Consider the following 23,770-nt stretch of genomic DNA (forward strand, 5'->3'; position numbering starts at 1 on the left):
GGGACAATGTGAATCTTTTCTTAAGTTGCTTCATAACCAAGTTTTAAGCATTCTCAGTATTTCTTTATATGAGGACTTTTACATTAAAGAACTAAGATAGAAAAGAAGGAGGTTGGGAAGAAGGTAGTGGTGTTTTCCTTAATTTCCCTTACTTTTTAGTCCTTTCTTCCTGTGCTCCCACAAACACACAAAAGCAGCAGATATTTATTTTTATCAAATAGTCCATATTATAACATGAAAAACATATAATTTGAACTGAAACTCATTTAGTTAAATGATTACACATATAAGAAATACAATTCCACCAAAGGCCATAGTCTCCATTTATTTATCCAAGGGACAGACTACAGAATTAGACCGCAGATGTTTTCCCGTAGCAGGCAAACACTTCATCTACAATCAAGATGACATTGTACAGATGACATTCTCTTCTATCAGCTATGCGGGGGCGGGGGGGGGGGTGTGAAGCATCTGTTTGTTTGTTTTTTAATAAGAATTTTCTTTACAATATCTAAATAGTTCTGGTATCTACACAGGGCCACTGAATAAACATTTTGTATTTAAGTGCAGTACTGACTATATGAAGTTTATACAGCCATCAATTAAAGAGGTGTCCCAAAGGATGTTGTTTTTCTTTAATTTATGCTGTACAAAGTTAGGCTACTAAATGAGGAGTCAATCAAATAAATGTGCCTTTCTTAAAAAGGTTGAATTCAATAAAGCATTAAAAAGCAAAAAAGAAAAAAGAAAGATTGAATTCATTCCGTTTTGTTGAAAAAAAATACTGCATTTAACCAAGGCTGGATTTGAAATTTTGAGCCTCTCAGTGACAGCCAACTCATTAACTCCTTCCTTTTTTTGTTCCAAATTGTTGGGGGCTATTGTATGCCTCAGATTCGAGAAGCCCAAATATGAAATCGCATACTGAGGAATATTAAAAAGGTCCTCCTTCAAACTGGCTATTTGGTCCTGAAAAGGACACTGAAAAAATATATTTTGCCAAAAGCGACCCTTAGACAAAGCCTATATCATTTTCATAGTATTAAAAATCTGTACAAATTACAGTTAAATGTTACTATTATAAAATCTCTCATTCTAAAAATAAAACTTGTGAACCAGATGTCTAACACTGGTGAGATGAATCTACTTTCACAAGAGTATACATATGGGTAAAAAAAGTGAAGAAGGAAAAAATATTTTTCATAATATTATTTCTCATATTGAAAAGGTAAACTGTAAAGAAAAGGGTTATTTTTTAATGTGAACCTTCATCTGACAGAGACCTCCAAAAAAGGAAAAATAAGAAAAATTTAGAAGGTATGATTTGATTGAAAATGAAAATAAAGAACATGGTACGTCCTGCCTCAGAATAATTTATAATTTTATGCCACCTCTTTGGTTCTTAATATTTACTGTATAGTATAGTAGTTATCTTTTTCAAGTAATTGCTTTTCTGATCTCAAAAATACTGCGTGTTCAAAACAGAAAATTTGGGAAATTAGAAAACTATTTTTCAAAAGTAAAAATTGCCTGATCTCCTGCAAACTGTGATAATTATTAATGCTTTAGTAATTTTCCTTCCAGTATTTTTTCCATATTTTTAAACAATTCGAATCAATCTATACATGCTGTTTCATTTGTTGATTTTTTCAATTAATGTATGTTATATAAAGAGTGTTTTCTTACATCATTAAGTTTTCCTCAAAATGTTATTTTAATGTCTTCACAGTATTCTAGCAATGTACGTATCATATTTAGACATTCACATACTGATGATATTGAGGATATTTTCAATATTTTAGTTCTAAAAATTGTACTAAATTTAACACCCCTGAACATGAATTTCTAGGCAAATTTAAAATAATTTCCTTATGATAACTTCCAGAAGAAGAAACTAGATATTTCAGGGCTTTTAACGTGTATTGACAAATTGTCCCCAAGAAAGATTATGTCAATTTCAATTCTATCAATTATATTCCATGTAGCAGTATATGATAACCATACCATTGCCAATGCTGAATATATTGTTTTTAATTTTTCCTAATTCTCTAAGTAAAAATAAGATATCTTGCACATCAAATTGTTGTCTGTGCTTCCCCCAAGGTAATGGATTAATAAGGAGAGAGTTGTGGAGACTTTAGCTCCTATTTTATAGGCTCCTATATTGTTAGACTTTTTAATAAGTACATACAGTGTTTGTAGTTAAAAGTTAATATTGGCATTCCATTGCTATTGTTGAGTTGCTAAGATTGAAATATTTTTGTATCTACTGGTAATTTGTACAGCCTCTTTATGAATTATCTATTTGTGTCTTTTGCATAATTTTTACATTGTGGTATTTGTCTCATTTATTGATCTGTAAGAGCTCTTTACATATTAAAGGCATTGCTTAAATGTCCCCTTATCCAAGATGTCTTCCCCGACCTTTCTAGAGAACCCTCATTCCTGACAGAACATGTAACCTTTATCCTTCCTTATTTTTCTCCATATCATCACCGAACATATTATATATTTATTTGTTTCTTGTTTGTCTATGTGCATAATGAAGACAGGGACTTTGTTTTGTTCACTCACATCCCCAGCACCTTGAATACTGACTAGTACATAGTAAGCACTATATAAATATTTCTAGAATAAATATAGGCTCTTTGCTATAAAAATTTAAAATATTTCCCCAGCTTATAGTTTAATTTAGCTTATTATTTTTTAGACATACAGATATTTCTAAATTTTAATAGAGCGGCTGGTCTTTTTCTTTGTGTTCATTTCTATTGCTTTTATATCTCTGAAGTCCTTTTCAATTGATTTTATTATTTGCATTTTCATCTTAAAATTTTAACTCTTTAATCTATGTGGAATTTACTTGTCATATAGTGGGAAATAAAAACCTATTTTTTCCAATAATATAATCACATAACACCATTTAGTAAATAATCCTTACTTTCACTATCGTTTGTTTTTTTAATGTATTTCACCTCTCATCTTGTCTCCTCAATAATAACATAAGCTATGAGGGTTGGTACCTTATACTTCCTCTATCCCTCAGAGCTGAGTATGGAGCTGTTCAGTAAAGGATGATCTACAAATAACTGGTAGGTGGATGAATGGGTAAATGTTTTCAAGCCAAAATATTTTTCTGAAAAGAGCCTAACTACTAAACAGAAAGTCCATTCACTAAAGTCTGAAGGCAAATCATCATATCCAGAGGGGGAGGATTCACCTAGAATAAATGAATACCCTGTAAGATCAGGGCATAACAACCACTGTAGAAACTCACAAGTAACAAAACTTAATAACACCTGACACCATACAAAAGGAATTGTATAGACTTGGTCCCTGCCTTCAAGGAGCCCCTGAAAAATATTCTTTAGGGGGCTTAAAAGTAAAACAGAGCTTCCCAAGGGCTCCCCAACTGACCTCCTCTGCCCCTGAAATAGCAGTTTACTCCCTGAAAGAAATAGATTGCTTTGTTACAGACAGTGCCCCAAATCCTGCTGAACGCCATCCGCCAGTCTCCAACATGCATTGAGTTTAATGGTTTAGTAATTCTGGAATCAAATCTACTTTAAAAGAAAATCTACTTCGCTTTTGGTGTGCAAGCAAAACCCCCACGTGCCCCACATATATTTATTCTACAGGGCTCAGTGAGCCTCCCATGGTCTGAAATTTAAAATAATGACAACAAAAATACATGTTTTTACTGAATTCTGGCTCTTTGCTGATTATCTAGAGCAAACAGCAAAATGAGCAAAGCCATGGTGAACTAACTGCCCCTCATGCCAACAAACACCACAAAGAGAATGACAATCAGTGAAATATATTGTTAAGAATGAATAGTAGCTAAAATATTTATCTCATGCGAGGTATTAAAATGAGAAAACTTTCAAAGTGGAAGCTTCAAGCAATTGCATTAGAAGATGCATAATTTGGTTAGACTGACCTTAGAATGGAATAAAAAGCTGCTTATTTCCATAATGTTGGCCTTCCACAGTATGAAAGGTTAGATAATTTATCATGATATACAAAACAGTTCTCAAGAATACCGAACTTAAAAAGGAGATCTCGGTGACTTCCAGCTCTGTGAAATTTTAGGTAGCATGATAATCAACATAATTTATATTTAAGTGAATTTGTGTTCTTCTGAAAGGTCTAGTTTACCCGGCAAGAGGAGTGTACCTGCTACACATCCCTAAAACAAGTATGGACCAACTGAAGTAAGGTTAGTATACTCATTGCTACCTTTATGACAGAACTTACATTGGACAGGAAAACCTATTTGAATGGGGAGGCTACTGAGTTTTGACATGCAACATATGAACACAGAATATGTTGCCCTTATTTAAAAGCTAAAGGCTTGTACCTATTGCCTCACCTGTCATAGATAAGTCCCTTACCCTCAATACCACCTACGGGGCAGCTGTTGTGATCACATGGACTCAAACCTTAATGCACTCAGCTATAGGAAGCCCTTCAAACCAATGCTATAAAATTCACAGAATTACAATCGGAGCTGCAGAAGAACTTGGAGATAACCTGACCCAATCTCCTCACATAATTGTTCCAGGGTTGATGCAGTTTGGCATCTATTTGTATTTTTCATAATTCTCGATGTCTTGGAGTGGTTTCCTTAGTAATAATAGATTTCAATGAACTAAAGCTCTTCTTTTACGAGGTTTTTAATTCTGTTTCATCTGTTTTGCTAGTGACCTCCTCCCCTATCCCAGAATTACAGTTCTAGATTGTTATCTTTGGGAATACAGTGACTTGGGGTGGCTCACACATTAGAGATAACTGTCCTGATGGAGTTTGCTAGGCTCAGAGGAGAGCAAGGTAATGCAAATGTCACACATTCTTTGACTCCCATACCTCCAAATATGGCACTGTGCCCAGCCACAAACCTTTGCAGTTGCAGGTTTTTCTCCACCTTCCGTGATGTCTTCTTGAGGACACCAGATGATCAGATGTGCAAAGACTGAGTCCCCTGATGCCACTCCAACAATGCACAGTGCCGCGGTATTATGGCTTACGAGTTTTATAAAGTTTTGCTCTATCAGGTCACTCTACAAAGTATAGTTTGTTCAAAGACAGTTTAAGTATAGTTTGTGCAAAGACAGTTTAACTTTTTTTTTCCATTTCAGACATTTCCTTATTGTATTTCTTTCCACAATAAGGCACCTGCCTTTTTCCATCTCTAAAAAAAATTACCCAGTAGAGGCAAAATTAAAAGAGTGACCTGGAGGTATAAGGACATGCACGCCAGTAGCAAGCTCACAAGCCATACAGAAAACTGGTGTTTCTTAAGCAGCATTTGAGATTTGTTTCTAAAGAGCCATAACTATCATAAATTGTCTTGCAATTTTATAAAATCAGGCAAAGTCCCACGGAAAAATTATTATTTAATGCTAATGGCATCATGTTCTCTCCCCTAAGCTCTTAGGAACAAACGTTGCCATTAGCATACTCCATCACTTGAGAGTCTATACTTGAGAAAATGGAAATGCACTAAAGAAATGACCAGTATGGCAAGATCAGAGTCAATGCCAATCTTCGGAATGCAGCGTGCCTGTGTCCTCACCATGGGCCACTGTGCCTGGCAGCACAGAGGAAGAAATCAAGTCTTCCAACAAGCCATTCACCATCACCTATAGCCAGATGTCCCTGCTCCGACCTGCATAATCAGAGTCCTGCATCCTTCAAACATGTCAAGTTTCAGATATGAGTGCTAGATTACAGACATCTTTAGTTGTAAAAAAAAAAAAAAAAGTTGTTTAAAGGTTAAACCAATCGCCCTGAATGCAGACTGATTCCTGCTCATAAATCTCACTTAGAAAAGATATGGTTTTATAGCTACGCACCTGTATGCATTGGCAGCCCAAATAAGATTTCCTCAAGCCAAGTGAATTAAAGGATTAGAGGAGAGTTTGAAATCGAATTATGTCCAAAAGGCACAAAAAGAGAAACTGAGCCTCCGAAAATAATTTCCAAGGAATTGAAATTCCCTACAAAGTTTTCTTAAGCTGGGTTGCATACATAGCAATGATTATTTGGCTGCTTCCTACTCAGAGCTCTCAATTAAAAATAGTCCCCAGGAGATCTGTTCCTGGGCTATATCAAATTGGGGTGCCCTGGCCTCACATGTGGGGGAATAACACCCTGTTGTGACTAGACTTAGAAGCTTTTCATCAGGAAGGTAACCAGCAGAGTTTCAATGGCTGGGGAGGGGGACTCTGAGCGCCTAGGCTCATAGACATGTGTATAATCAGGCCAGCCCAGCCCATAAAGGCTCTATCACCACAGAGGCAGAATAAGCGGGTGAGAGAAGAAAATCATTCTCAATCTCTCTCTCTCTCTCTCTCTCTCTCTCTCTCACACACACACACACACACACGTGCATGCGCACACACACACACATACTCCCCTAAAGGGAGAGAGTCTGGCCTTTGGATTGAATTTATCTTCCTGCCAGCTTGCACAGAGAATACATTTTGTTGAGAAGAGCAAACTACACAATCTGAGAAGAGGTGCCCTTCATGCTCTGGAAATCAGATATAGAAATGAAAATAATCCAGAAAGCAGGGACCACCAAGGCCAGTGCTGGTGGCAATGAGGGAGAGCAGCTTGCCAGGGAAGAGCAGCCAGATGGGGCCCAGTGGGAGAAGCTGAAAACTGGCCACCCTGGCACTCAGAGACTTAATGGAGCATCCGAAGCCTATGCACACCAAGGCAGTGCTTAAGCATCTGACATGAAGAAGGCCTGGTGCTCGTCCATGAGCACTGAGCTCAAGGGGAATGCAGACTTCACATCAAGCTTCCGGCCTGCTTCGATCACAAACGGTCTGCTCAAAACTCAAGACAGCTACCCCAACACCTAAAACCTGTCTGTCCATCTGTCTACCTCTCACTCTCATTTTTTTTCTTCCTGAAGAAACCTCCTTTTTTCTTCCTGAAAAAACCTTTCTTCTACCTCCCCAAAAGCTGAATTTAAAGGAAGTATAAGAGAGCCGTTTCATTTTCCAAAGTAATTCCCAGGCTCTACTAAATCTGAGAACCACCTATTGACTTGGGGAGCGTTCAGAACCTGGAGCAGCAAAGTGAGAGCCATCTCTTTCAGGAGTGAGCTCAGGAGGCTAAAGCAAGTAGCACCAAACATATTCCCAAGAGGCTTCAGTTTGTCCAGCCACAGACTTACAAAGAGTGGGAGGAGATGAAGAGGATGGGAAGGGGGTAGCTGTAACCTTTAATTTTTTTAAAAAATCGGGAACAATTATGAAATGTAGCATTTGTTAAATGTACCTGTCTTCTCTGGATGCCGTTAATTTTAAATATTACATAATTACATTTTTTAAAGTAAGTGAAATTCAACCAGGAAAGCCAAATGGTGAGAACTCAAGAGAATAATGAATTGGCCCACCTTTCAAAGGTTTTGTAAATCTCGCCCATGTGAGGAATCTCACTTTTCACTGGAAAAATCCAGACTTAACAAAGGACATTGGTCAGGAGTTGTTTATTCACATTACATGGGGCTCTTTCTTTTGTGAACAAATCCACCACAGGGTTCCTATAAATATGGAATGCCATCACTGTGGTTAATACAGGGGCTAATTTACAAAACACGCACTTGCTGCACAGCTTTTCAGGAACACAACCGACCATTCAAAGGTATATCCACAGGTCCTCCTGTGACACCCAAACAGGCTTTCTGTTCTGTGACAGAAAGCACTTTGAAGCTGGACCAGAGGAACTGCTGTCAAGCAAAATGGAGTCGGGTTTGGCCCCAAAATGTTGTGTGCCTAGTTGAGCCATCTGTCCTCGCTGTAACTCCATTTTCATGATTATAGACTGTAAATACTGGTTCCTTCTCACATCTCTTCCAGGGATGCTGTGGAGCTGTGTGGTCCCAGCCAATATTTTTAAGCAAAATGCTGAATGATATAACAAATGAGATTTCTTCATGGGAGCCCAAGTTCCTGAAGCTGGCAGAGCTGTTTCTCCAGGCAGCCTCTGTACCTTCCACAGCATTCCCTGGGGTGACACAGGGAGGCGCTAGCAGCCTGGGTACACCCACTGGAAGCAGAGTGACCCTCACCATGCAGCCCACACAAAAACCACTCGTAACTACACAACAGCCAAAAAGGAAATGTAACTTGAAGAGCATTTCCCTCTACAAACAACTGATCCTCTGGGACTTTTGCTTCAAGCCTCTCAATTGTTCGAAGTAAATGAGGCTCACATTAAAGGCCAGCCAGTCACACATCAAGAAATTAAGCCTCCTCTCAGTAGGGGAAAATGGCCGCTCCTGAGCCAGCCTCCCGCCTCTCACACACAGGCCTCTTGTACAAATGGCTTCATTTACCCAGATCTGAGACACTCGATCCAGCCAAGCTTGGTCTCCCCTAAGCCCTGAAAGCTGAGATACACAAGCAGAGGGGTCAATATCTGAAACTCCAAGCAGCTGCCTCAGATCCACTGCAGTGCCATAATTCAAAGACTCCAGCTTTGCCAGGAGGTGGCTTCATCCTTTTTTTAGCCCTCTAATTCCTAACAAGCAATCCCCCACACCCCTAGCTTCAGCCTCTGGGCACAGAATACCAAAACCACAGCCAAGACAGGGCAAGGATAGGGAAGGAGAGGTTTGCGGCTCCTCCCACCTTAAGTCTAATCCACAATCAAAGAAAAACCAGGTAGGGCCACCAGGACCCAAAACAAGTGGTCCTCCCATAAGAGGAATTCCAAAGCCTCAGAGCCCTCCATGGAAAATGTCCTGCCTCCAGTCCCCTAGGGAGAGAAATCTCAGGATCATTAGCAAGCCCTCTGGCTGAGCTCAACTTTAGTGAAGGTGTATGGGGAGAGAGGTGATCTCTAAGGTAACCAGTTAATTGCCAATAAGGAATGATAATAATAAATTAGCAAATACTAATGTAAACTAACTCAGTTCTGCGGCAGTTGCATGGAGACGAGAGAGGAACGGTTTATTCTGGAACACATCTTGCAAGCAGATCCCCACTGGGAGACGCACTGCCTCTGCTAGATGTGAATGGGCCAATAAGATACAACGTAGGCAATGGGTGGCCCTAGAATGTCTCCTAGTAGAAGTGGAGCCTTTGATTTTTAAAGAAAACCGGAGTGCTGATGCCTGAAAAGATGCGGGCTGCACTGTTTTCCATTGCTTCCCTCCGCAGCCTGAGGGTTACTTTTGACCCTTAGGGATAAGACTTGGGTGGTTCCAAGACGCAGTCATAACAAGAAAAAGTAAAATAAAAAACACTCACTGAACCGTTTGTTGGTTTGTTTTCATCGGAGGTGGTGTCATTTCCTTGCTATCCAAACCAGCTTCATCATACGTATCAATTTCCTAGTGATTTCTGAATCTGACATCTGATAGGTTTGGGGCCGCTCTTCTAGTTCCTTAACCCAGGGTTTCACTCAAATCCCTGCAAATCCCTAACTTTAAAACTTCTGTTTTAGGGACCAAAGCATGATGAGCTGTTTCTTTCTTCCTGTTTTTCTTCAAAGCCTAACTGATGTTTTAGTTTCGTTATTTGCATTAAGATGACATGCATTGAGACTTCCTATAACAGGGCATTCAATTTGGTCTGCCACATACATCCTTAGTCTGCAAACTCTTCCACTGCTCAGTGCCATAGCAGAGCACACACATCCTTAGGGGGATGTCTCATATTGAAGAAGCTAGTTTCCTAGTGAAAGGTAGAAAAATAGAGAGAACTCAAGATTGAGTTTGAAACCAAAATCTAAATCCCTATGCACATATGACTAGAATTCGGGAAGCTTTTGCCCACTATGACTCCCTCAGAGTGTCAGCTCAGAATCATTCAACATTAGAAAGTTAAAATTTTAAAATGCCTCACCAAAGAGACTGGGTGCATGAACCATTTGACCTCTCCTAAAAGCAGGAAGAGGTCTCACCAAGAAATGAATTGCATCTTCTTCCAGCAATGATCACGGCTTGGGTGACAAAAAGGGTAATGCAGAGATGCTGATGTACAGAGGAGTAACACTTTCCAGCATCCAGGGGTGCCCAGTAGGCATGCCTCCATTTCATAAGACTGGAAGAAAAAGTATTTGCCATAATAAGGAGATTCTAAAAATGTTGGAATATTTTTAGAAAAATCTTAGCACACTGGCAAACCTATTATTATTCTCTCTCATCCATTCTCTTTCTTTTTGAATCTCTTTTCCCCTCTTTTCACACTCTCCTCCCTCCACACATACATTCACTTATGCATATACTAAATCTATGGACTAAATATACCAGGATGCCAAGAAATGCAAATCTCATCCTTCATTTTAAAATATTTAAGGGATACCTGACATCACTAATTCTACAAAAGTCTCCTGTAAACAGCAAAGACATCCTCCACTTTCCCTCTTCAAATCTGTGTACAAAACCACAAAATCCACATAGCTGATTTCCTGACCAACATCAGAAGACTGGTAAATAATGATATGCTATTCTAGGCGAGACAGTCTCTGTGATACTAAAGGCTGAGTTCCAATTCCCTAGACTCGTGCTCCATTCCCTTTACCTTACCTACTTAACTGCATCTGCCATCACATTCCCTTTGGTTTCTAAAGCCAACAATGTTCAGATGTGGCTAGGTTTGCACACTGATGCAAAAGTTACCCTTTTGCAGGCAGCACCAAACCTTAGGAGCTCAACAGCATGTCTACATATAAATGATAGCAGGGTTGCCAAGTAAGAAGCAGAAAGGGAGCGTGAAGAAGTCTACAAACTAACGTGGGTAGAAACTCTTTTGTATTGCTTGCAAGGAAATCACTGGGTGATCTTAGCTCCCCAACCATACTGAACTCTCTGTGGGCAGATGCTGCATCTCATATTTATTTGGGATCCCCATGGTACCTGCCACACAGCTGAGCACATTGGATTCTCTAATAATGCTTACTGATATCTAATGCCATGGTGATAAGGTATGATGGAGTGCTGCAAGGGAAGAAGTTCCAACTCCTTTATAATGCCACTGTAAGCCTTGTAACGGACTCTGCAGCTACAGAAGGGAATGGGTTTGTCACAAGGTAGCCCAGCTGAGAAACCTAATGTGCAGTGCTTTGGTCCCAACCTGGAGAGTAATAATGTAACATATGCTCAGAAAAGAAATGCTATCCTGAGTTGAACTGACGACCTGTTTACTTGTCTGTCTCCTTGTAAACTCCCTAGGGTCAAGGATCAAGTGTTTTATTTTTGGATCCTGGGCAAGTAGTACAGTGTCTAGCACATTCTAAGGGTGAGACAAATGCTATTGGGGTTAATTAATGAACAAATAAAAGAATGGTTTGATGAAATAATGTAAAGCAAAATGTAAGTGACATAAGATTTAATACAGAAGTCTCCATAGAATCTCATATTTATCACATCATAGCACTTACCACTCTGTTATAACTTCTTAATAAATGGTGGTTTCTTGGATGGATTAATTAATAGGAAAATATAAAGAGAAGGTAGGAAATATATCAGGATATTACTATCCTAGGAATGGAGAATATCCTATTGAACGCGATAGTAGTATAAATCATTCCATACTGCAAATCACCTGTTTGCTTGTCTCCCCTGTTAGAATGTACATTGCTTGAGACAACAGAACATCTTTTTTTATTTCTATAACACCAGAGCCTAGAGCAGAAAAAAAGCAGACCTTCAGTAAATATTAGCTGAATGTATGAATCAACCATTCTTGCTCTTCTGTAGATTTCACTGTACCTAAGTATTCTACCTAGTCCTCATTCAGGGGCTTCTGATATGGAAAGAAAAGGGGAAGTGTCATTTTCCCCATGCATAACTTTGTGACAGATGCAGGTTAAAATGGCCTGATTTGTGCTCAGTTGTGGGAGGGTCTCTCCTCTTTCTGAATGGGTTTGTCAGTTGAACTCTATAGGACTGCACATAAGAAATACAGACTTAGCCTCACTGTGTCTAGTACACACTGCCTTAACCCTTGACTAGCCCTAGACACTACATCTCTGTGATTTTCTTAAATAAGAAGAGCATGTGGCTTTGTGAGTTGGGGAGAGGATCAGAATTCAGACTTCCAATGGCTTTTCTAAATAATTGAAGCAAGGGCGCCTGGGTGGCTCAGTTGGTTAAGCGACTGCCTTCAGCTCAGGTCATGATCCTGGAGTCCTGGGATCGAGTCCTGCATCGGGCTCCCTGCTCAGCAGGGAGTCTGGTTCTCCCTCTGACCCTCTTCCCTCTCATGCTCTCTGTCTCTCATTCTCTCTCTCTCAAATAAATAAATAAAATCTTTTAAAAAAATAAAAAATAAATAAATAATTGAAGCAATATTTTATTGCATTCTTCCTATAGGAGAATCAAAAAGAACACCAAGGTCTTCAGTAAACCATGCAGACACACACAGCCATAGGTCTCCTGCCCCCTCTAAGTATCTCATAAGCACCAGAACCCACATTTCTCTAGTGCCTTGAATTGATTACAGAAATAATCACCAAGCCCTCAGATGATTAATCTCCACAAGCAATAGCAGTCAGCACCTGAACCCACAACCTTGCCATCTTTCACCTCCATTGTTTATCATCCAATAAGAATACTCCAACCACAACACTTTGTAGGTGTTATCTATACAAAACCAACTTTAATTCCTCTTTAGTTACAGTGTCTATGGGGTGACACTCAGGTGTGCAGGCCATCATAAATGACTCTCCAATTATTGTCTAGTGAAGAGATCTACGATTCAGGGAACACATATGTGTCATACCCTTTACATCACACAATGTCATATTATTCCTTGGACCAACCTTGCATGGTAGATGTGCCCATTATGTAGATGAGGAAACAGAGACTCAGAGGGATTCCATACCAAGAGGTGTCCCCAGATTCAAAATCATGGTCTACCTGACTGCACCACAGAGCACTATCTCTTCCTCTCCGTTGCTGAACTCTTAGTAGTCCACAAGTAGTCCTCTAAAAAGTCTATGATCTAGTTCCTAGTAGTATATACTGATATCCATAATTATAACTGTGCCTCTGTAGCGTGATATTGGATTTTCAATAAATCCTTATTTATAGATTTATAGATTGAAAATATTGGTGCTTTTGTTGCCGGCAGAAGATCATCGGTTTCTCATTAAAAGCAGTGCTTCTAGGTCCAATTACTTCTGATGAGAACGATTTTTCAGGAAACTAGGAAAAGCAATTGATCCAAATAGTCCTAAAACCCTTTGCCCTATGAAATTGATACAAATACTATGAGACAATTTTATATGCATCATAGCCTAAGTGTGTCAGGCTGAATTATTTCTGAGGCAGGAAGGTGTCACTGAAACAGCACTTGCCAGAGAGTTATAGAGCCCTGTGACCTAGTCTCTCCTCTCTCTCTCTCTCTCTCTCTCTCTCTCTCTCTGCGTCTCCATCTCCCTCTTCCTCTTCCTTCCTATCCCCCTCCTCTCTCTGTGTGTCTCTCTACACCCTGCTCTGTGAGTCTGAACAACTCCCTTACCATCTCTGGACTCTGTTTCATCTACTGAAGGGCAATCTATCAAGATAACTATTGCAAGGATCAAAGGAGACAATGGTTGTGCAGGTGCTTCAAAAAAATGTGGAAGCGCCTTTCAAATATACTGTATTCCTTTCATTAGTGGCCTGTAAGAGGGCATATGTCTCCCAGTGCATCAATTTCCAACCAAAGAGGGACTTAAGCAATTCATGGAAAAATGAAACCAACCTAAGAACTGTTACTTACAGCCTTCCACCCACCCACCCACCATCATCCATGTTATTATTTGTATTTCAAGAGCCAGCAAACATTGGACCACGTAGTGTTAAAAAATGCTTCCATTTGAAAACATTCATACCTGGTAAAGAGAAACAGAGCTACCTCAAATCATAGTTAATTTCTGAAATGTTCATTCTTAGTGACAGTTTCCAACCTCCTTGTTTGTCAAACGTCACCATGAGAACTACCAAGACAAGGCAAAGTGGCTTTTTAAAATTTTTTTGTTTGCCTCCCTTTAACCAGCCCATCCATATTCTTGGCAAAGTACACATATGACCAAAGAAAAAGCAAAAGGGGGCTTCAGGAAGCTGAATCACTCTCGCACTGGGAAATTGGCCCCTGAACATTCTAGAGTTCCCCCATCTTTAACACTACTTGTTGACTCTTTCTCAGCCACTTTAACTGGAATGCTGGTACCACTGGCTGGCAAAACACATACCCCATTTGCAACAGGTGCAGCAAATTCATATCATGCCAGAACACCATACAGAGATTTCAAAGGCACAGACCCCCCCTTGAGCTCCCATGCCCAACATCCACCCCTAAGGAAGCCCAATAGGTTGCCCCAAGAGACCCTGGTAGCAGACCCTGACTAGACAGAGAAGTTCTCCCCACCCCTGCCAGGGAATTCTCCAGCACAGAGGCCTAAGCGGTCTGGTTGGGGGCGGGGGCGGCGGGGAGCAGCACGGGAAAGAGATCTGGGAGGACCTCACAGAGCCCCTCAGCTGCACTCACCTCAGGCAGAGGCACACCGTTGATGATCAAGTCTGGCTGCTGGGGGCCCTGGCTGTTGAAAGAGTGATGATAGATGTGGTTGGCGCTGGTATTGCGGGTATTCTGGTTCTCCACATTCAGGAAAGTGCTCTCAGAGCGGCGGCAGCCCAGGGGCAGTGTCTGCTGGTGGTAGTCGAAATAGTTGAGGGAGGAGGTCAGGGAGGAGCAACTGACAACGTTCATCTTGTCTGTCTCCTCCACATCCCGGGGTACTAGACGGATGTCATTCTTACTGATTTTTTTCTTCTTGCTTGATTTCTTTTGATGCCCATAGGAGTACTCAGCGATTCTATGCGACAAAAAAAAGGGAGCAACATGTATTGCTAATGCCCTCCCAAACCATGCATTGATTAATAAATATTAAGCACCCCAGAGGGTTGCACCCCATCTCTGCTCCAGCTTCTTATTCTGGTGCATTACATCATCGGGTTTCTCCCTGCGTTTTTTACATGTGAACACAAGCTAAGGGCCATTCATTTTTTATATTAAACATACAAACCTCCCATTCCTCCATCCCCCCCCCAGAAAAAAAATGTTTCTATACTTTGGATGTGGAATTTCTCATCGTGAGTAGCTATTTAGCAAGGGTGGGGAGGACAGGGAAAGTTGAGCCTATGGGAGAGAAAGCATGAAAGTGCTCAAATCTGGAGCTCCCCCTGGAACCCAGAGGAACCCCTGGGTGAAATAAGAAGCAAGTATTAATTTAACAGAAGAGGAGATAGAAAGAATTAAAAAATAACCTCCTTTCCAGTTCCTCCAGGCATTTGCCAAGGGGCGAACACTCTCAGTCAGGTTCCTCTTTGACCTGATCAGTTCTGCACTGGGGTAGGAGATCAAACCCCATCCTTTGACATACCTCAGCTTCTCTCCTCCACACCCTCCTTCCCCCCTGCCTTAGCCCTGCTCCCTTCTACTCCCCACCCTACCCCGTCCTCTCCTGGAGAAATAGGATAGCTAAACCCATTTGAATGAGGGGAAGTGCTTTTTACCTCTTTCCCCTTAGGCTCACTTTCTCCTCTGCCTTTTTGTCTTGCTCCTTGCTAATGGGAGAAACCGAGATGCAATGCAGACACTTGCTGTTTTGTCCTTTTATAAAACAGCCGAGGAGACAAGTGATGGTTAAACAATTACTGCAAAGGAATTTAAAGGTTAGTGCATTCAGCATCCTTCTCCATTCAGGTGTACCTACAAGCAGCTGTGCTGCAACTGGAACATAAAGAGCTCAATTTAATTAACACTGACACAGACCCAGCAACGTGCACCAAAGACACCAAGCATTAAGAGACTTGTCAAAAGAAATACATTAAAATGTAGCCAGATTTTCAGTCATTTATTACTTTGCACGTAATGATTCACCTTATCGTTTGAAAATTCAATTTCTGGGCAATAATCAGCAAAACAATAGGGTTAATAAATAATACAGGTTGATCTTTACAAGGGAAAGACTGTGACTGTATTCTCGCTCAACAAAGCTAATTGTCTGAATACAAAAAGGGAGCCCAATTCAGCAGCAATTGCAGATCGCCTCACGCAAGTCTCATAAATGAATGCATTTGAGGAAGAGGCTCAGGAGGGGCTGAGAAAAGGAAACCTCTTGTCTAATACATGGAAAGACAGGCTCTTGAACTTTAGGTTTTTAAAACGTCTGAGCATACAGGGAGATTGCATGTTTCCAGAGGCAAATTCTTACTCTGTCCCGGGGATGTTCCTAGCGCTGAGCAGTTACATTCCTCTCGCCCTTTCGCTCTGTGTTCAGGCAGACTTGCAGTGATGGCAAGCTGATGCTACTGGAGTTTGAGAGCAGAAAAAAATCCCAAAGACCCCAGGACTAGGGTTTATTTTCTTCTCTAATCTGTTTACAGAATCAATGGGAAGTTTTAATGATTTTGTTTACCCATGATGGGTAAGTTTGGCAATGCCCCGTCCAATTACTTGGCTGAGGCATTCACTGAGCAGCCCTTTCTGTATTGACCAATTATTTAATTAAACTGTACTTCATTAATCCCAAACCATCATAGGGAACAGAGCTCTTTACAAAATACACATGTGAGTGAAGTTGGAGAGCACTGAGATTTTCTTTTTCTTTCTTTCTTTCTTTCTTTTTTTTTTTAAATTTCAAATGCTCTCTTCCCTGTTTAATGATCTCCCTGGCAAGCTCAGAAAGAACTCTCGTTTCTAGTCATACATCACCAAGAAGTGGCAAAGCCTTCACTATCTTTATTTCAAGATGATTTCTTTTTCAAGAAAAGGGTCTTATACATTTACTTTACACTAAGGAAATGCTTAAAAAGAGTCCACTCTATCATTATCTCCATATAAATAAAATTTTACAGACCCCGCATTTTTTCTCCTATAAAAATTGCCACTGGCAGTCATACAGGTTTCAAAGGTAAGAGCGATATTAATTTCCATTTCTCCCATCTGAAATGACTCAGAGCTGAAGGAAAGAAAAGTCACGGCCATTTCACTAGTAACAGGATTAAAGCATTTATGAGGCATTGCAGCTGCTCTTTTATGGCACCTGATTGATATTCATGTGTGGTTAGCATTTGTCTGCTAACTTGTGTAACGCAGAGAATAGTAAAAGGGAAACAATAATTGCATGGCTGTTACATATTCAGGGGGCTCTGATTCACAGAAGTGTGCATTTCAGATGGTGTCAAATACAAATTGGACCTACAGGAACATATTTTGACTGATTAACATGCAAGCACAGATGGCACAAAAGACACTGGATGTGTAGGTGTGTTGAAAGCACACACACACCTTGGTTGGAAACAGCAGCATCATTCAATTTCAGCAAACTAAAGAAACAACTTTTTTTCAACCGTTTCGATGAGACACTGCTGGAAAAAATTACATGTATTATCCTAAATTGGACTCCAGAAATACTTAGACTTATTTGTTCTGTCCAATTGTAAGGAAGGGCTTCAACAACACCCTCTAATGTGTTTATCAGGAAATCTTTTTTTTTTTTAAATACTACTTGTCATTCCAGTTTCTGTGTTTCTATTCTCATCTCCCCCCTCCCCCCCCACACACACACCCTGCATATGCTTCAAGAGAAACTGTAACACAATAGCCCATAGTGACATCCACTGGTAGGGACCAGATCTTAATGCCACAGCTGAATCCCACATTACAGAAAAACACCATCAGCTCCAGAAGATTGCTATTTTTACTGCAACATCTGGAAGTGAAGTCCTACCCCTCATTGGGATGTTTGGTCTCTACCCCACCAACCAACCAGATATGTGAAAACGTAAATGACTGGTAGAATTTGACCATACATAGCCAGATGTTTGGGGAATGGATACAAAACAAGCCCAGAACACACTTTAAAAAAAAACACTATTCACCTGCTTCCCCACACATTTCTGTTTTCCCTCCACTGTTTCCTACTTTAGACACCCACTCACAGGCTCTCTTCAGTTTTTCCCTACAATAGTACCAGGCAACTACCAGCACTCCCTCTCCTTTCAGTATCTGTCCCCAAAACACTGTGCCCCTGAAATCAAGTTGTGGGACTTGGTGGTTCTGCTGAAAATTGACTCTCTCTTTCTCTCTCTCATTTTTTTCCTGCCATAACTTCATGGAGACAGCTGCACAAATTTTAAAATGATAATTGCTTTCCTGCTCATCATCATTATGTGAAAGAATCCACCACTCGAACAGTAAATGATTGTCTTCCAGCAAATTGTCAGATCAAAAGAATTGATCAACTAGGACTGCCACAAACTTTCCCCCCTCCAAAAAGAAGCGCAGTATGTACACAACATGCATTTAAGTAGGAAACAAAAGCATTGGGATTTTCACACAGAGACACAGATACACCTTATTCATCCAAGACAAAGAAAAGAAAAAAAGTTGGCTCTACCTGCAGTTGTAGGTCCGGATCTCTTTGTTGTCTCGCTTGCACTTGATTGCCACGAAGATCATAGTGACAAAGAGGATGCCGGCAATGGAGCCCAGTGCGATAATGAAAATCAGGGACAAGTTCACCGAGCCCATTGACTCTTGGGCGTCAAGAGCAGGGGACAGGTAGATTAGGACTAGTGCAGAGGCAGAGAGAGACGTCTTGCCGTGGTCGTGGGCCACCACAATAAGCTCATAAGAAGCCTTTGAGCTCTCGCCAAAGGTGCGAGTGGTTCTGACTTCGCCATTGACCTGATCTATTTCAAAGAAGCCGCGGTCGCCCTCGGTCATGTCGTAGGTGACCCGGCCGTTCTCACCCTCATCATAGTCGTCTGCTTTGACAATGGTCACCAGATAGCCTATGCCAGAGTTGCGGGGGATGTAGACCTCGGCAGTGCCGTTGATCAAGGGTGGGGCCGTGATGACCGGGGTATTATCGTTGACGTCGAGGATGATGACCCGAACCGTGGCATTGCTCTGCAGTGAAGGCAGTCCGCCATCCTTGGCCAGGACCTTGAATTCGAATGCCTTGGTCTGCTCGTGGTTGAAGGATCGAAGTGCGTAGATGTCGCCTGAGTTGGGGTTGATGGAGACATAGGTGAAGACAGGCATGTCCCGCACCTGGGACGGCACAATCTGGTAGGAGACACTGCCATTGAGACCCAGGTCGGGGTCTCGGGCTGACACGGAAAGCAGGTAGGCGCCAGGTGTGTTGTTCTCCTGCACAATGACTTGGTAGTAAGGCTTGGAAAAGTGCGGGTGGTTGTCATTCTCGTCGGTGATGCGAACTGTAAAGGACTTGGCACTCTGCAGCATGGGTACACCGCCGTCGCGCGCCTGGATCGTGAGGTTGTACTGGTCATGCTGCTCGCGGTCCAGGCGTCCGTCCACCAGGATAGTGGAGAAGCTCTCATACTCCTGCAGCCTAAAGGGCACGTTGCCCAGCAATCGGCACTGCACGCGCCCATTGAGGCCCGAGTCTCGATCAGACACCCGCACCAGTGCAATCACGTAGCCCGGGGGGGCGCTCTCGCTTACCTCCACCAGCTCGCTGTTAACTGACAGCAGGTTGATGACCGGCGGGTTGTCATTGGTGTCGAGAACGCTGACGGTCACCTTGCAGTGTGCTGGGATGGAGTTGGGCCCCAGGTCCTTGGCCTGCACGTCCAGTTCGTACACATGGCCCTCTTCATAGTCTAGGGCACCGGTGACTGTGACCAGGCCACTGTGTGGGTCGATCTGGAAGAGCTCACGCGTGCGGTCGTTAACATAGCCGTAGAAGGAGTAGACCACCTGGCCATTGGTGCCCTCGTCTGGGTCGCTGGCATTGAGGCGGATGACTGGTGTATTGGGAGGTGAGTTTTCTGGCACGCTCACTGCATAGGTGGACTCGCCAAACACCGGGTTGTTGTCATTGGAATCGGTCACCTTGATGCTGAGGCCAACAGTGCCCAGATGCGGTGGGTCGCCGCCGTCGAGTGCGGTGATGCGAAAGCTGTAGTGCGACTGTGTCTCGCGATCCAGACTCTTCTCCACCACAAGTTCCGCAAAGCGTGAGCCATCGCCGCGCGTCTTGATCTCCAAGCCAAACAGCTCATTAGGCGTGAGCTCGTATGTCTGCACGCCAAAGCTGCCCGAGTCCGGGTCATAAGCGCTGTCCAGCGGGATGCGCGTGCCAGGACTAGCTGCCTCTGAGATCTCCAGCTCGATCTGTGCCGCTGGGAAGCTGGGCGCGTTGTCGTTCAGGTCCTTGATCTCCACCTTAATCACGCATATCTCCATTGAGCTGGACATGACCTCGAGCGAGATGATGCACTTGGGGCTCTGGCGGCACAGCAAGTCGCGGTCGATCTTCTGCTTGGTGACAAGCAGGCCCGAACTGGGGTTAATGTCCACCAGATGCGGAGCTGAGTTGGACACCACACGGAAGGCAGAGGCCTGCCGTGGATCCAGAGCAAAGCCCGCCTCGCGCGCGTCCTTGGCCACGTTGGCGATCACCGTCCCGGCGCGCTGCTCCTCTTCTACCGAGTACTTGAGGTTAATGAGGGCGGCTGCCTGTGTCCACAGTACGGCCAACAGCAGCAGCACCGGCAGCAGGAGAGACTCCATGGCTGCGCGGGGCTCTGCCTGGCCTCGCCTCTCCACACCCCTCCGAGGCCGACGCCGCCGGCGCTCCAGCTTCCCGCTGACTCGGGCCGCCTGTTGCGCGCGCCCCGGGGCCCCGGAGGCCGCGGGAGGAGTCCCGCCCAGGGCGGCCCGGCGGCGCGGGGGAGAGACCCGCGCCGGCTCCAATGCTGAGGTTGCAGCAGACTCGTAGGGGGTTGGCGGGGGGCCCGGGGGCTCCGGGGGGCCAAGGGAGCGCCACGCGGCCCCGAGCCCCCTCCCTCCAGCCCGGCTCCTCAGTTTTCCCCCTTCAAAATTAGCCAGGCGCGACTGGCCGCAACGGCGCAGGGCTGCGGGTCCGACGCCGTCTGAGCGGCCTGGTAGACGGAAGGCTGAGTCTGGACCGCACTTGGGGCCAAGACCGAGAGGGCCGTGGGAGTGCAGCCTCTCAGGCACTGCCCGGCCTGCCGCGGCGCACCAGCACTGGGGCTGGCGAACGCGTTGTCTGTGCACCTGGCATGCGCAAGGACCTCCCCCCAGCTCTCCTGGCTCACTGCGGAGAGAGAACCCGCCTGGAACGCGCCCTCCGAGGTCCGGGGGGGCCACGCTGGCCTTGTCAAGGTCTGTTGGGGAGAAAGGATGATCAAAGGTGGGACTCTGAGTTTCTATCAAGCGCCGCAGGCGCCCGGGTATCCAGCTGAGCCGGATGGCTGTCCCGCGGCCGGCAGAAGAAGGGGGAGGGGAGAGAGGGAGGCTGCTGAGACAAGAACGCTCTCCCTCGGGCCGAGGCTGGCTTCAGAAGGCTTGGGGGGGGGGGCGTCTGTCCAGGATTGGAGGTGGGCGCGGAGTCCCCTCCACAGAGCAGCTGGACTGCGGGGGTTTGCGTCTTGGAAATCCAAGTTACCAATGCAGCCCGAGCCTCCACGTCAAGTTTGTGAAAACGGGGCGATGGCGATTTATCAAAGTCCAGTTCTTTACAATGGCCCGGGGTGGGGGGCGGGGAATGGGGAAAAGGGGAGGGAAAGCGACAACAGTACCGGCCAGGAGAGGCGGGGCCGCTGCCGCGGGTACCCGGGGTTTCACCTCCTCCCTTGGTCTAGGCTGGGGTGTCGCTCTGAGGGCCGCCGCCGCCGCCGCCGCCGCCGCCGCCGCTGTGGGAAGAAATCCTCCTAGCTCAGTCGAATGTCGTTAAGGTCCGCCTCAGCAGCTGCCACGGTCGACGGTTATGTCGCCGCCAAAGTTTACTTGCGAGAGCGTCTTGATTCCATCCTCCCAGAGAGGCGCTGGCCGCGCTGCGTTTGGGCTCCCTCCCTCCCGGACGCTCTCGCACTCGGGAGGTCTGTCTTGCTCGCTTTCTGTCAGGCTGTGTGTGAATGTGTGAGAGAGGAAGAGTGAGTGTGTGGTGCGGGGAGTGTGAGTGTGGAGAGTGAGCGAGCAGGGGTGGGAGGTTTCGAATCTCCGATGAATGCGCTCAGCCGGAATGCCGCGGAGCGCAACGCGCCAAGGGCCTGCGCCACGCTAAGGACGCGAGTGCCACTGCCCTCTGGGCAAGTCCGGCATGGTGTGCTGGAGCTGTGTGGCGGTCCGCGCCCGCTGGTCGGTTTCCCCCTGCGCCCGCCACCGCCGCTACTGCCGCTGCTGCTCCTCCCGATGCCGCAAACTACTGGCTGTGGAGTCTGGAGAGAGCCGGAGAGAGCCCGAGCGGCCGAGCCGGGCTACGCCAGGCGCTGGCCAATCAGCGCGCCGCGCAGCGGGCTCCGGGCTTGGGGCGGGGCCAAGGCGCGGGGGGCGGGGCGGGGCGGGGCCAGCCGGAAACTTACACACTGGCGGGACCAAGTGGTACCCCGGCCCACGGAGCCGGGGCGGGAGTCTGAGGAGGCCTGGTGGGCAGGGCAAGCGGGGGCAAGAGGACTGGGTGGAGTGGGAAGGGGGATTTGCTGGCGATGCGACTGAGCATCCCCGGGAACTGCGCGCCTCTCATGTTTGTAGGTTGCAGAAAAGATGAGGATTTGATTCCCTCGGCGGGTTCATCACCCCCATACATGCTCGTATCTTGAATATAATATATTCATATTCATATTCTTTCTCTCTCTTCACCCCTCCCCCTCCCTCTTTGTCTCTTCACCCTGGGTTTTGTCTGTCTGCTTCTCTGCCTTCCTCTCCTCTCCTTGTCGGGTACTGGAAGGAAAAAGGAAAGGAGAAAGCGCCCCCGAGGTGGTCAGTCGTCCGGCTCTTGGCCGATGAGTCTTCACCTCGGCTGAGAACCGCGGCAGCCATCCTCCGGGACCGTCACCTCCATCCCTCCTTCCCCGGCTAACGCAGCACTTATTCTCCCAGAGCAGGCCCGGTTCGGTTCGCTCTTGTCTGTTGCTTGTTAATCAAATAGGGTCTGTGTCGCAGGGATTGAACCGCGGAGAGGGCTGGACAAATTTCGTCGCCCCTCACCCCACCCTGTTGGAGAATTTAGCTCCCTATAAATAAACTGTTCGCTGGAGAAGAGCTGGTGGAGCGGACGCCGCGGCTGCGCCATGCCGGGAGAGCCCCCAGCCCTGCGGGAGCTGCAAGGCAAGCTCGCAGTCCCCCGTAGGTGGCCGGCAGCTGGAGCCGGCGCCGGTGTGCGGGGCACCCTAGCCTTCCCGCGGGGTCTCAGGGGACTGCTAGCTCCTCTCAGGCGGTGGTGGCGACAGCTGCGGCCTGTGCCAGTGCTGGGAAGCGGGAGGCCGGCGTGGCTGGGGCTGACATCAAATTCAGCTTGCCTTCCGGACTAAGGAGCCCTGAGGACAGTGGGGGAGTCCTCCCCGCTCTGTTTTGTGGCTCTTAATTAAGGTCACCAGCAGGAAGAATCAAAAACACCCCGCTGAACAAGTTGGGGTTTTTTCATCATAGGTTGGGGGTGGCGGGGACCGGCTCCTGAATTCACAATACTTGGAAGAGTAAACCTATCTTCTGAGTGGGTCGTCTCGGATATTTGGGAGTCTTGGGTGAGCAAATTCATAATTAACCCCAGCGACATTGGCCCAAGTTTGTGGGCCTAAAATGAGACTCGCTTTTGCCCTTTAAAAACATTAAGCAAGAAAAGGGGAAATGGCATTTGGAAACATAATAGGTTTTCTCAAAAAATGCCGTCTTCTTGCAGAAAGCAACCCAGCTTCTTTTAAAAAATATTTCTCCTTCCAAGAGGAGCTAGTTTAGCAGCCTTTACCTTGATGCGGGGA

At 45.0% G+C, this 23,770-nt stretch overlaps 1 protein-coding gene across 1 annotated transcript in view; it reads right to left on the bottom strand.

The window, feature by feature from the left end:
- The window catches only part of PCDH19 (protocadherin 19), a 137,048-nt gene extending 116,487 nt beyond the window's left edge, over positions 1-20,561 (bottom strand). Inside the window, exons 1-3 of the mRNA XM_025869217.2 lie at positions 18,415-20,561; positions 15,527-15,667; positions 14,499-14,826 (exon numbers count right to left, since the gene is read on the bottom strand). Coding sequence (XP_025725002.1) covers positions 14,499-14,826; positions 15,527-15,667; positions 18,415-20,561 — 2,616 coding nt within the window. The remainder of the gene's footprint in view (positions 1-14,498; positions 14,827-15,526; positions 15,668-18,414) is intronic.
- Positions 20,562-23,770: the final 3,209 nt, after the last annotated feature.

Source organism: Callorhinus ursinus, unplaced genomic scaffold (genome assembly GCF_003265705.2).
Source record: "Callorhinus ursinus isolate GAN/ISIS: 27379988/994484 unplaced genomic scaffold, GSC_fseal_2.0 scaffold67, whole genome shotgun sequence".
NCBI lineage: Eukaryota > Metazoa > Chordata > Mammalia > Carnivora > Otariidae > Callorhinus > Callorhinus ursinus.